The following is a 12,446-nucleotide window of genomic DNA, read 5'->3' on the forward strand; positions in this document are numbered from 1 at the left end:
ACAGTTGTACTTACAGCGTCTGTCATCTAGGAGCTACTACTGTATGGGCCATGTTTCTGATGTAATGAGAAGTCCCATCCAAACAGAGAATTAAAGGGAAGATTTGAGACAGGAACTACACTACACAGAATTATAGTTAAGCTGAAAGGAAGCCTGGGATCTGAGCTGCAGCCCATAGTGGGACTCTGGGAAACCCATCCAAGAGCAGAATGGATATTAGGGAATGCCTGCTGAACGAAATGACAGTCTGGAGTCAGTATCCACAAGGCAAAGGATAAGGAGCGAAATTTGAAGCCCAACTAACAGGAAAACCAAAAGAGCCAGATGCATTAACCAATCTAAACTTTCAAATAGAACTTTCATGCTTCACTCTTAAATAGTTGATACTAAGTTTGGAAAACTAGCATCTCTTAAGGAAAACAAAAAAATAAAACAAAATAGAATGAATGTTTCCTAAGAATGACTAGTGAATTTATAGATTAAATACCTAAAATGAAAAAATTACCTCTTCATATTCATAATCATCTTCAGATGCTTCAGTTATGGCGACCTCTGAAATCTTGTCAAGTGTCAATCTCAAAATATGTGGAAGAAAATGATTTAAAATTGATTTGACCTTAAAATTCAGTTTCAGATCCATATATCTTACCAGTTGGTAAATGTAATTTAAGCTCTTTTCAAAATTTCTCTTCCCCATACAACCTACAAACACAAGTATTTTCAAACAAAAATATTTTTCGTTATTTTAAATTATTGTTCTACATAACCCAAACTCATGAAAGACTATCTTCCCATATGTCTATTTACTATCTAATGATTTCCAATTCAACTCTAAGAAGGCTTAGGAAGAGATAATAAAATGATGGACAGGAAAACTATGGCAGTAAGTTTTTTAAATTTATCTCCAACTTACTTAATTTCTTAGAGCTCCTGAGTCAATCACAGTGCACTCTGACTTCTTTATTTAAAATATTATGAATTTTTAAAAAGCACACCAATAAATATAAGTAAAAAGCATTTAAATGTTTTCACAATAAAAGTTATTTAAATCACTGCTTTTTTATTATATAGTTCAATTTTAAAATTAAATTTTCTTCTCAGGAAAGGCAGACTAATTTTTAAGTAAATGTAAACTATACAGTAATCATAATTCAATAATTCACAAATTATCAAGAAATAAGCATTAAAATATAAATGGAAATGACTCTAATAAAAAATTCTAACAACACCATTTTAAGACTTTCAAAAATTACAAGTTATTGTAAGTACAAATGAAAACTTCAAAATAACATTTAATTTCCAAAGAAATCAAAACATACACCAGTAACATTATTTTGTTGGTTGGTAGGTTTACATTTTTTTCCTAACATACATACATGATTATGCCAAGTTCAAGATGCATGAAATTAAACACTTTAACATATAGTAGTGGTTGTGAAAATCAAAGATGAGATTAGCCTAGTTTTCATCCTGCTGCTGGTTATGAGAAATTGTCTTCCAAAACTTAGCTAAAAGTGTATATAATAAATTATACCATTTATAGTAAGAACTGATATCACTTACACAGTATTTAATAAAAGCCAGGCATTGTCCCTGGGGGCTTTACATGATGAATTAACTCACTTCATCTTCATCCTACCTACAAGCTATTATCATCTCCATTTCATAGATCAGGACTCACACCCACAAGGTCATTCAACTAGGACCTAAGACCGTTGGGAATCAGCCCCAGAGTTAAGTTTCACTATGCTATACTTAAACCTTTCATTATTCCATATTTGTTTCCTGTACTGTGCAAACACTTGAAGTGTTTGCCAAGTATCTTCCACACAGTTCTAAACCTCTAAAAGATAAGTAATGCAGTCTTGTTACTCAGCTCCATCATAAGCTGTAACTTTTCACTGTTTGCTTTATCCACTTGAGACACTTAAGCCATAAGACAGTTATGACCAATCCTTGGGAACTAGACACTGTCAAAAGACCACTATTTTATTGTCAAACAAGAGTATATCTCCCAAAAATACGGTGAAAAGTAATCTAGGCTTAAAAAAAAAAAAAAAAAAAAAACTAGTTAATTTAACTAAACTAATTAAAATAACCAACTAAATAACTAATTAAAAACTAGTGTGGTATATTAAACTACAGCAAAAAAAAAAAAAAAAAATTGCATACCTGCATCTGATCCTCTAACTTTGAACTTACCCATACAGGGTACTAGTACTGAAGTACCCACCTACAGCTATGGAAGTTTCCAATAGTACTGGCTTCACTCTCCTTTAATCTCTTGCCAGCAGCCTTCTTATAGACCATAAGGCTTCCACTAATAGTCTGTTCAAGGTATTTTAGCTTTCACTAACATCCTACTTAAAGAACTTCCAACATCTGTCCTATATTCATTTCTAGAACCACTCTAATACTTTAAAGTATCTCTTATGGTAGAACCCCATTTCAGGGTGCCTGGGTAGCTCAGCGGTTTAGCATCTACCTTTGGCCCAGGGCATAATCCTGGAGTCCCGCCTGGGATGGAGTCCCACATCAGGCTCCCTGCATGGAGCCTGCTTCTCCCTCTGCCTATGTCTCTGCCTCTCTCTCTCAGAAAAAAATAAATAAAATCTTTAAAAAAAAAAAAAAAAAAAACATTATCAGATGCCAAAATCTGTACTTTTTATCTTTTTATTATTGTTGCATAACCAACTCCCCAAAACTTAAGGTTTAACAATAAGTATCCATTATCTCACAGTATCCATGGTCAAGAATTCGGTGGCTTAGCTCGTGTATTTTCATTTGGGATCTCTCATGAGGCCTCAGTCAAGACTGAAGCCAAGCTTGCAGTCTTCTGAAGACTCAGCTGAGGCAATAGGATCCCTTTCAAAGATGGCTCTAACATTGTTGGCTGAAAGTTTTAATTCCTCCCCATGTGAGTCTCTCCATAAGTTTCTTAAGCATTCTCAAGACATAGTGGCTAGCTACCCCAGAATAAGCAAGAAAGCAAAGTGGAAGCCATAATAACTTTTATGGCCAAGCCTCAGAAGTCATACATCATCATTTCTTCACTATTCTATTGGTTACATAAGTCAATCCTATTCAATATATAAAGGAACTATATAGGAGCATGAGGACCAGGATATGGAGATCACTGGGCATCATTTTGAAAGCCAGCAACCATAATACCTTAAGAGTTTTCAAGAGTATTAAAAGTGTAAATCATTTAGAATGGTGCCTGGCTCATAGTAAATGCTATGTAAGTATTTGTTATTGTTCTCCTTTTCTAGAAAGAGATGAGTACCTGTGGAGAAGTCTCATAAGTCTTTCATGGTCCAGTTCCCCCATGCATTAAGATGAATGGATTATTAAAATACATTCTAAATTTTCCACTTTTCTAAATTTATATTTTTCTGACACATTTTCACTTCATTAGATAAAATTTCCTGAAGTTCAGCTACAGGAAATCAGTCTCTTTTTTTTCTGGAAAAGAATGCCCTTTTCTGCATGACATTTACTAAAACTTTATTTTGTAAGAAATCACTTATCTTTAAGTCCCCAGAAAAGTAATACCACCCTTCCATCATCACTGCTCCGACCATAATACATTCCACAAAGATGTAAATATTCCAAAATCATTTGGACAGACTTTAAAATTGTAAATAAGCCAACTGATAAGATTAATGTGAGGAAGAAACATGAAAGCATAGGATGTTAAACATGGCAATATGTAGAAGAAAAAAGTGATTTGTCCTCAAAGCTTTGGAAATATCAAACTTGCTATACTGCTACCTAGAAAAATACAGAAGGCAACAGCTTTCAAACCCTAATAATATACTGTTTCCCCCCAAATCAAAAAGAATAAATGAAAAAATACCATTTTATAAAGCTTAAAAAGTACTGTTATATGGAGCACTATCATATTTATTTCCACAACAATCCTGTGAAATTAAGTAACATAGTCTTTTCTAAATGAAAGAAAGAAAGAAAGAAAGAAAAAAATAAAGAAAGAAAGAAAGAAAGAAAGAAAGAAAGAAAGAGAAAGAAAGAAAGAAAGAAAGAAAGAAAGAAAGAAAGAAAGAAAGAAAGAAAGAAAGAAAGAAAGAAAGAAAGAAAGAAAGAAAGAAAGAAACTGAATTAGGGAGATTAAGAATTGCCAAAAATCATACTCCTAGAAGTGACGGAGGCAAATTTCCTAAATAAAAAGATCAGGAATTTTCTACAATATTGTATTTCTGCAGTTTCTACACGTTTCTACAGTGACACAAAAAAACTGCAATTTTTACTAAATTCCTAGGCAATGAACCCTCACTTGTTTTCCAAACTCTCAAGTGTTATGTTACCAACAGCTAAATCAAATCATTTAAATAGCTCAATTTGAAGGCCCTAAAGGAGGGAGAAGTATAAGAGAGCAATGGGGCAACAGACCCAAACATAAAATCAGCCAAGGGCAAGACATTAATAAGACAAAAGGTCAGGAAGAGGACAAACATTCAATATAGGAGCCACTATTTTCCTTGATTGGTATTTTCAATATCCACAAAAATGATTTGTACAGAAAAATCTTCCCAGGAGCAACTGAATTGAAATGTGATGTTGCAGTGTTACTGAAGAAATATATGTACTTTGGCATGCATCTGTCTATATAGCTTAGCTGGATAACACCACATGGACAAATGCACAAACAAATCCCCAAATGACTGTGTGGCAGCTTACAAATACGCATAAATACAAAATATAAAAATAATATGGAAATTAAAAGAGAAAGAGAAATAAGACAAAGGTAAAGCTGCAGTACATGCCATAAAGTTTCACGAACTTTGTCAAACCTAAGTCACATGACCCAAAGCTTCCCAGCAGTCAGTGTAAAGAGGGGAATGTAATCAGATACCAATTCAGTATCCATCCAATGAAAAAAGATGAGTTTCTCCGCAGATATACAGCAGAACTGGTTCTGAAGCCTGAGAGAAATTACACTCTTCAGTTCTCATAAAGAGAACACTGCAGACTGTACAGATGTTGATTCCCTTGGCCTTTGGGACAGCCAGAAAGACTAAATGATGCAAGATCTGATGCAATCAGAAAAAAGGTGTAAAAAAGGTTGGAAAGCATTGCTTCAGAAACAATGTTGCCAGGACAGGAATAAACAATTGACCAAGAATTGCCTGAATGATAAAAAACCCTCTACTCTCGTTCTATTTTTCCTGGACAACTTTCTCATGTGTAATCTCATCTCTTAGGTGATCTATTCTCCAGGAAATGTCCATACAACTAAGCTGGTCATAGTTCTCAGAAAAAGTGATTTTTTTTTCCATTGCAGAATAAGCCAGAATTCTGTCTTAAAATCAGTTTGTTAATGCCAACCTGATTCTGAACCCTTACAGAACTCCCTTCGTATTATATGCCTAGTATTCCTTCAAAGAACATTGTTGAATTCCATTTCCAAAATTTTTTTTTTCATCCTTTCTATTCCCTTCAGATGTAGCCATTACCTCTCTGTCTGCTTGAAGTTAACTTGACATTAAATATTGTGCCCAGTTTTCTAGTCTGCTCTTGCAGACTGGGCTCTTGCCCAGTAAAACTCCTCCAGTTTTACCGTCTGTGATTTCCCTTCCTCCCTTCCTCCCTGACCACAGCCCACAGCACCACCGAGTTCTAGGCCAGGTTCCATATCCTAGAGTCAGAGCCTATACTCAGACCAAGTACTCATTCCACATCTCCACTTGCTATGGAAGAAATTTAGTAGGACTTGTGATTTTACATACCATGAATCGGTTCCCTGGTACCTGGTCACCATGAGTGAACTAACTGATAGTTTCTCCACTAGCAGAATCTGTACCAGATCCTAACCTTATAGACCCCCTCAGAAAACAGCCCAATATACATTCACACTGAAACTACCAGGAAACCCTAAATCCATCACAGCACTACAGAAGACACAACTGCAAGAAGACACAGAGAAGCATTTCAGCTGGTGTAATGGAGCAGAGCTTGAGGTGACAGTTGATTCAACAGGGTCACAAACAAGGTTCTGCAAATGGACCACAGCCAGAAAGCTATGAACAATTTTCAGATGTGAGCACCATACAAAGTTCCTCACACACTGGTCTCTTCCACTGCTGCAATGGAGGTAGTGATCACTGCCAGCAGCAGCATCTTTATAAAGAACTGGAGTGAAACATATAGCTAATTATATTTTACATGATTTCCCAAAGCTACTATAGACAGAAATTGCTTTGTAATCTTTGCCATCACTACAGAGCCAATATACACAGAGGCAATCTAAAATCTAGCCTGGATCCTCCATGATCAACATTTTACTTACTAAATTGAAATAAAAGTACTGTAAATAGCGAACATCATAGCCACTGTCCCCTTTCTTAAGAATGCCAGTTTAAATAATGTAAGATCACTAAAATAATATATACCAAAGATGGCAAGTAACTGGCACACTTGCTTCCACTCCCCCCACCATTGTTGTTTGTTTTTTGCAGTCTTTCCCACCAAGTCTTCAGGAGGTCTTAGAACTCTTATTAATACCACATACCAGGGAGTCATGGACTCAGCACAAGTGCAAATTTATTGACTACCCCTGACCCAGACATCACTGTCATCTTCTGCCTCAAAAGCTGGAAAATAACGTTTTTTTCAAAATATAAAGCCCATCATTCTCATAGTGGATGGTGGTTTAAGTTTACCCAACTTCTAAGCCAGATATCCAAGGATATGAGCTCTACATATTATACCTCTTATCTGAAAATCTAAAGGCTAGTAGTTAAGAAATTTGTAGACATCCTTGTTACTTCAATTATACTACTTAGACCAGCACCTACAGCACCCGCAGCACCTGGGAGCTTGTTAACAACGCAGAATCTCAGCCCTGACTGGGACTTACTGAATTAGTCTTCTTTTAAAGATCCAAATTTTTTTTTATTCACGTGCACATTAAAGTTTGCCTAGACTAGAGGACACACAACAAAATACAATTTTACAATTTGTTCTTTCCAATAGCTCGTAACTTTCATGCATATAAAATGCAATGAAAGATTGTGTAGGGATGTCATTTAGAAAACAAGCATGCATCTTATCACATGGGTTATCTAAGTGTGATCACCATAGTTCAGGTGACTAGTGAAATCCTTAATTCTGCCTTTTCAGAAACAATTGACTTTGGGACTGCATTCAGAGTTGATTAGCTTCAAAGGACTGGCTAAAGTCTCAGACACTGCCATTGGGGCCAAAGGAGACCTTCTTCAGTGGTCAGCAAACTTATGTCAATTATCTAAGTAGCCAAATTCTTAGTGCTGGAATGCCTTTGAAAGATAATCAAAATCTAGTTAGGGGAGTAAGAGAATCAGTGCAAAAGGAAGTACCTATAACAAAAACAATAGTTTGGAGCTCCACTTTCCTAGAGTCCCTGTTTTCCATTATTCTTCCTTGAACTTTCAACAAGTAGCAACAAAATCAATTCAGTATTAACTTTCTTAGTACAATTCATTCCAGCCAATTGGAATGGGCATTCCCAAATGTCCAAAGCCACACATTAGCCGCAGTTTCTACTGCAACTGAAAACCTTACCCAAGTGGTACCGATTTCTAACAAAATTCATTCACAAAAACGACCTTTACAAACACTTGACCCTTTACAAAGCACATAGTTAAAACCTAGCCCTATATTTTACAATGTTGCAAAAATCTTTCTAAGGAAGAGTTCTCCGGAGGACTTTTAACTGCATAAACAGATTTCTTAAAAGCTCTGGAGATAGCTAAGAAAGGAACTATGTGCACGCATGTTTGTATCTTGCCTTGTGGAAGTTTAAAGCATAAAAGCAATGATACTGTAACCACTTCAGAAGAGAAGCAGGTAACACCTACACCTTTACAGGTAGTAGGTTACAAAGAAGGGGTGTTGCAGGAGTAAGTTATTTTTCCTGAATACATTCTCTAAGCTCATAAAGAACATAGGGGCTTTACTAATGAAGCCATTACCCTCATGGTGGATTCTGGGTGTTTCTGGTTTGGGCCCTGTTAGTCTGTACATGTTCTTTATGTTTGAATGTTTAATGGCAAAGAAAAGGGTGACTTCCTGGAGAATTAGAGTCAACGTCTTTCAAAGACTTACTATTGATATCTTGATATCTAGTGTTCTAAGGAGCATCTGTTCCGTCATAAATAAGGGAAGCCCAAGAGCAAATGCAGATTAGAAGTGATAAAGTATATGTAGAAAGTACAGAACATCAGATTTCTGATTCATTTGTGCATATTATAACTTTTATTTATCCACTGTGATAGCTCAATTAAATTACCTGAGAGCTAAAGACTTTAAACTCAAGAAAGTCTCACTTCAGCAACTATCATAATTACCTTAAGAAACAATGTCAAATAACATTATACAGTCAACTCTTAATTATGCATGTTAAGAGAGCCCAGGGATACAGGGATAATTGGCAATCAAAAGTAATCCTCAAACTTCATTTTAACTAAGGGTTAAAGCCTCTCTCATGACTAAACCTCTTACCTAAACACTTAATGTAGGAAAATTGGCAAAATATGTAGTTTTGCTATCCCTCAACTACCCTTTGGTTGAAACTCAAAATATCAGACAACTAAAGAAAGATGAAAGAAAAGCATAGGGGCCAGATAATTCAGAAACTGGATAATAAAATCCTAAAAAGAGTTGCCTATATTTACAAATATGATTATCTGGAGAATTCCTTGTAAGACAGGTTTTCTGCTATGTATCCGCAGTTGTGACTCAGCAGTCCCCCTGAAAATTCAGTAAACCTAAAAGCTGTGCTATACTGGAGTTCCAAAAAGTGCAAAAAAAGTTAACTCAGTGTGCTCTGTCTCATGTTAACAATTAAACTATGTGTTACAGAAATCATCTTGATGTAGACAAAAATAAGATGCCTGGTTGCCACTCGCTCCAGGGACCCTAGGTAACTTTATACTTGATGTAGGTTAAGTTCTCAAAGAACTGTTGACCCATTTCTGGATTTAAAAGGGGAATGTTACTGGAAAAGACAGCTATTTAGAGCTACCAAGAATATAAAACCCTCATTTAAGACACTAAGGTACCCACAGATCTTATTTAAATTGATCTTGAACTATTCAAACTGACATGCCTATAAAAACTCATGTTTGGGGGATCCCTGGGTGGCGCAGCGGTTTGGCGCCTGCCTTTGGCCCAGGGCGCGATCCTGGAGACCCGGGATCGAATCCCACGTCAGGCTCCCGGTGCTTGGAGCCTGCTCCTCCCTCTGCCTATGTCTCTGCCTCTCTCTCTCTCTCTCTTTGTGACTATCATAAATAAATAAAAAAAGAAAACTTAAAAAAAAAAACTCATGTTTGCATTGAATAAAATACTACATATTTTGTTTGATCCTTGCAACTAAGTTCTTCAAAGCTCCGTGAAACACCGACGTGCAGAGTCCGAGTCAGGTCAGGTCCAAGCGTTGGCCAAAGGCCACGGGGCGAACCGCTGTTAGGTCTCTGAAGCCTTGGATTAAAGCTAGGGGCGGGGGGGGGGGGGTGTTCATAGTCGGACGAAAAAAAAATAATAAGGTGGATTTTGGAGTCTCCTTGATGTCTTCAAGAATAAAACAGATCACCACCTCTCTCCTACCTGCCTGGAAAAAAAAAAAAAAAAAAAAGGTGGTATCTTTTTCCCCTGAGGTCTCCTTCTCCAGCGCAATTACTCCGCGTGCCTGGGGGAGGTGAGCTCTCCCGCACACACTGCTTGCTCTTCCATTGTTCTCGTACTTGCAGATAATTGTTCATTCGTCACCGTCTGACCTCTTCCTATCATCCCATTTCAGCTCTCCAGGTCCTCCCTTCGTGGCTTTAAAATTAAACATGCAGTGATCATCCTCAAACAGCCCGACCCGACGCTGCCTCGGGCGCCGACGGCCTGCGGACCCCGCCAGTCGGGGCCCATCTGCAGAGGCGCAGGTGGGGCGCTTCCGCCCGGGGGTGGCCCGGGGGTGGCCCGGGGGCTCCTCCCAGCGGGACGCAGCAGCCCGGCCCCTGCGGACGGCGGCGGCGACCCTCCCGGCGGGCGGAGGCGCCTCCCGGCCCTCGAGGCCCGCGGGCATCCTGACCTGCGGCGCGGCCTCCAGCCTCCCGGGGCGCCCTCGCCCGCAAACCCGCTCCCGAGGGGCGCGCCTGCACGTAAGGATACGCTCCAGGTAGAAGGCGCCCTCGGCGGCCACCGCCTCCGCCGTGTCCCCGGCGGCCGCCAGGTCCAAGCCCAGCGCCTCTTCCAGCACCCGCAGGGCCGAGCCGGGCACCCCCGGCCTGGCAGCCATCGCCCCCGGCGGCCCGGCGCCTCCCGACAGCGGACGCCAACGCGCCCGCCCGCAACCGCCCGCAACTCTCGCGAGACTCTGACAAGCCTCGTCGCCCGCAACCGACGGCTCCGCGCCCCGTCGGAGCCCCCCGCCCTTCCCGGTTGCCACGGCAACGCTGTTGCCTAGCTACCCGGGGACGCACTTCCTCGAGTGGATGAGACGCGAAGCAAGAAAGGGTCAGCTTGGATTATATTCATTTTTTTCCTGAGCAAGGTTGGGTTTGTTTTTTTGTTTTTTTGTTTTTTTGTTTTTTTTTTTTTTGGGGGGGGGTATTGGTTTTTTTTTTTTTTTCGTTTCGACCCTAACATTTCGTTCTCTTCCCTAAATTGCCTTTCTCCTGGTTCTTCACATGCCAATCTTCAGCCCCCTAAATTTAGGTGTGTGGAGACCCCGCGCAGACTCCTGGAAAAGAGCAAGAACCTCAGTACCTGGAATTAAAAAAAAGAGAGAGAGAGAGAGAAATCATAATGGAGAGACTGACAGGGGGACCTGCCAACCTCAGATGCCTCACGGTAAAGATCGAAGGTGGGTTAGGGCAGCCCCGGTGGTGCAGCGGTTTAGCACCTGCCTCCAGCCCACGGCGTGGTCCTGGAGACCCGGGATTGAGTCCTGCATCGGGCTCCCTCTGTGTCTCTCATGAATGAATAAATAAATAAATAAATATTAAAAAAAAAAAAAAAGGCTCAGGGTGGCCACCTTACTCAGTCTTTTTTGGGCTCCTTTAAAACATTTACCTGGACCTCTGTTGGGGGCTGATTTCACACGCCAGGACCTGGAAGAGCGCCTGCAGTGTGGATCCCTCTCCATTCTGTTTCTTGATGAAAACTGGACCAATTCCTGGATGAAAATTGGACCAAAGACCAATTCTTTATAAAAGCTCCCATTGATTGCCAAAAAAATTAAAAATAAAAACAATTGTGGTGACTTCCTAATGAGGTCATTGAGAGCCTGGGTGTTGGAACCCAGAGAGGATGCATTCAGAGAGCCTGGCTCCGCCACTTGCTAGTTAGGAAGCCTTGGGCAAACTATTGAATGCCTCTAGCCTCAGTTTCCTTATTTGTAAAATGAGGATGATGATATTACCTACAACAAAGCATTGTTTCAAGAGATAAAAATGTAAAAAAAAATAAATAAATAAGAACTTACCAGGCACAAAGACACCGAAATAGGTGTTAATTCTATTTTAGTCAATTGCTTAGTTTTGTTATTTCTTTTGGAATAATGAAGCCAAGGGTTACAATTAGTCATAATACTCCCTCATTTCTCATATCTATTATATTAATGAATCACTCTTTTTCCTTGAGGTCTCACATCAAATATATCCTCAATGTTCATTATATGCAAGGAACAATTTTAAGGGGCTGATTGGGATCCCTGGGTGGCGCAGTGGTTTAGCGCCTGCCTTTGGCCCAGGGCGTGATCCTGGAGACCCGACCCGGGATCGAATCCCACGTAGGGCTCCCGGTGCATGGAGCCTTCTTCTCCCTCTGCCTATGTCTCTGCCTCTCTCTCTCTCTCACTGTGTGCCTATCATAAATAAATAAAATTAAAAAAAAATTTTAAGGGGCTGAAAATACAGGAGAGGAACTCTGACATTGGGGAATCTGCTGCTTTCATAGGATGTCTGTTCTTTGTTCCCAAGGGAGGCATTACCTCATCCCTCAATTTTGTTTTCTGTAAGTACTTGCCTGAAAATGGCCTGGGTAAGGAGTGGTCAGGGCTTTGCACACCCAGCAGGCATGAAGGAGCATAAGAGAACCAAAAAGCAGGTCTCTGAACAATTAATATTTATTTCGATTTTTTTGTGTTACATTGGGTGTTGGCTGTTGTTCTCTTTCTTAGCTTTTAGATGTAGTGTATACATTGTGTTCTACAAAAGGTTTGAATCATGGCTCTTCTGTATGATCTTAATTAACTTAAACCTTAGTTTCCTCTTCTCTAAAACAGATATTTTAATACCTATATCACTAAATTATAAATAGTAATATCTTCTTTGGAAAATGTCTATTCACCTCTTCTGCCCATTTTTTAATTAGATTATTCATTTGGGGGAGGGTTGAGTTGTCTATATTCTTTATATATCATGGACTAACCATTGATCAGATATGTCATTTGC

At 39.4% G+C, this 12,446-nt stretch overlaps 1 protein-coding gene across 9 annotated transcripts in view; it reads right to left on the reverse strand.

Annotated features, from left to right (window-relative positions):
* SPAG16 (sperm associated antigen 16) overlaps nt 1–10,329 on the reverse strand; it is a 908,675-nt gene extending 898,346 nt beyond the window's left edge. For 4 of the 9 annotated variants that reach the window (XM_072812775.1, XM_072812776.1, XM_072812777.1 and 1 more), the window contains exons 1-2: nt 10,162–10,328; nt 506–552 (exon numbers count right to left, since the gene is read on the reverse strand). In XM_072812775.1, coding sequence (XP_072668876.1) covers nt 506–552; nt 10,162–10,288 — 174 coding nt within the window. In that variant the 5' untranslated portion in view covers nt 10,289–10,328. Of the gene's footprint in view, nt 1–505; nt 553–10,161 lie in introns of all 9 variants that reach the window. The other 5 variants (XM_072812773.1, XM_072812772.1, XM_072812780.1 and 2 more) reach the window with 3 other exon arrangements.
* Between the last annotated feature and the right edge of the window lie 2,117 nt (nt 10,330–12,446).

Source organism: Canis lupus, chromosome 36, assembly GCF_048164855.1.
Source record: "Canis lupus baileyi chromosome 36, mCanLup2.hap1, whole genome shotgun sequence".
NCBI classification, from domain to species: domain Eukaryota; kingdom Metazoa; phylum Chordata; class Mammalia; order Carnivora; family Canidae; genus Canis; species Canis lupus.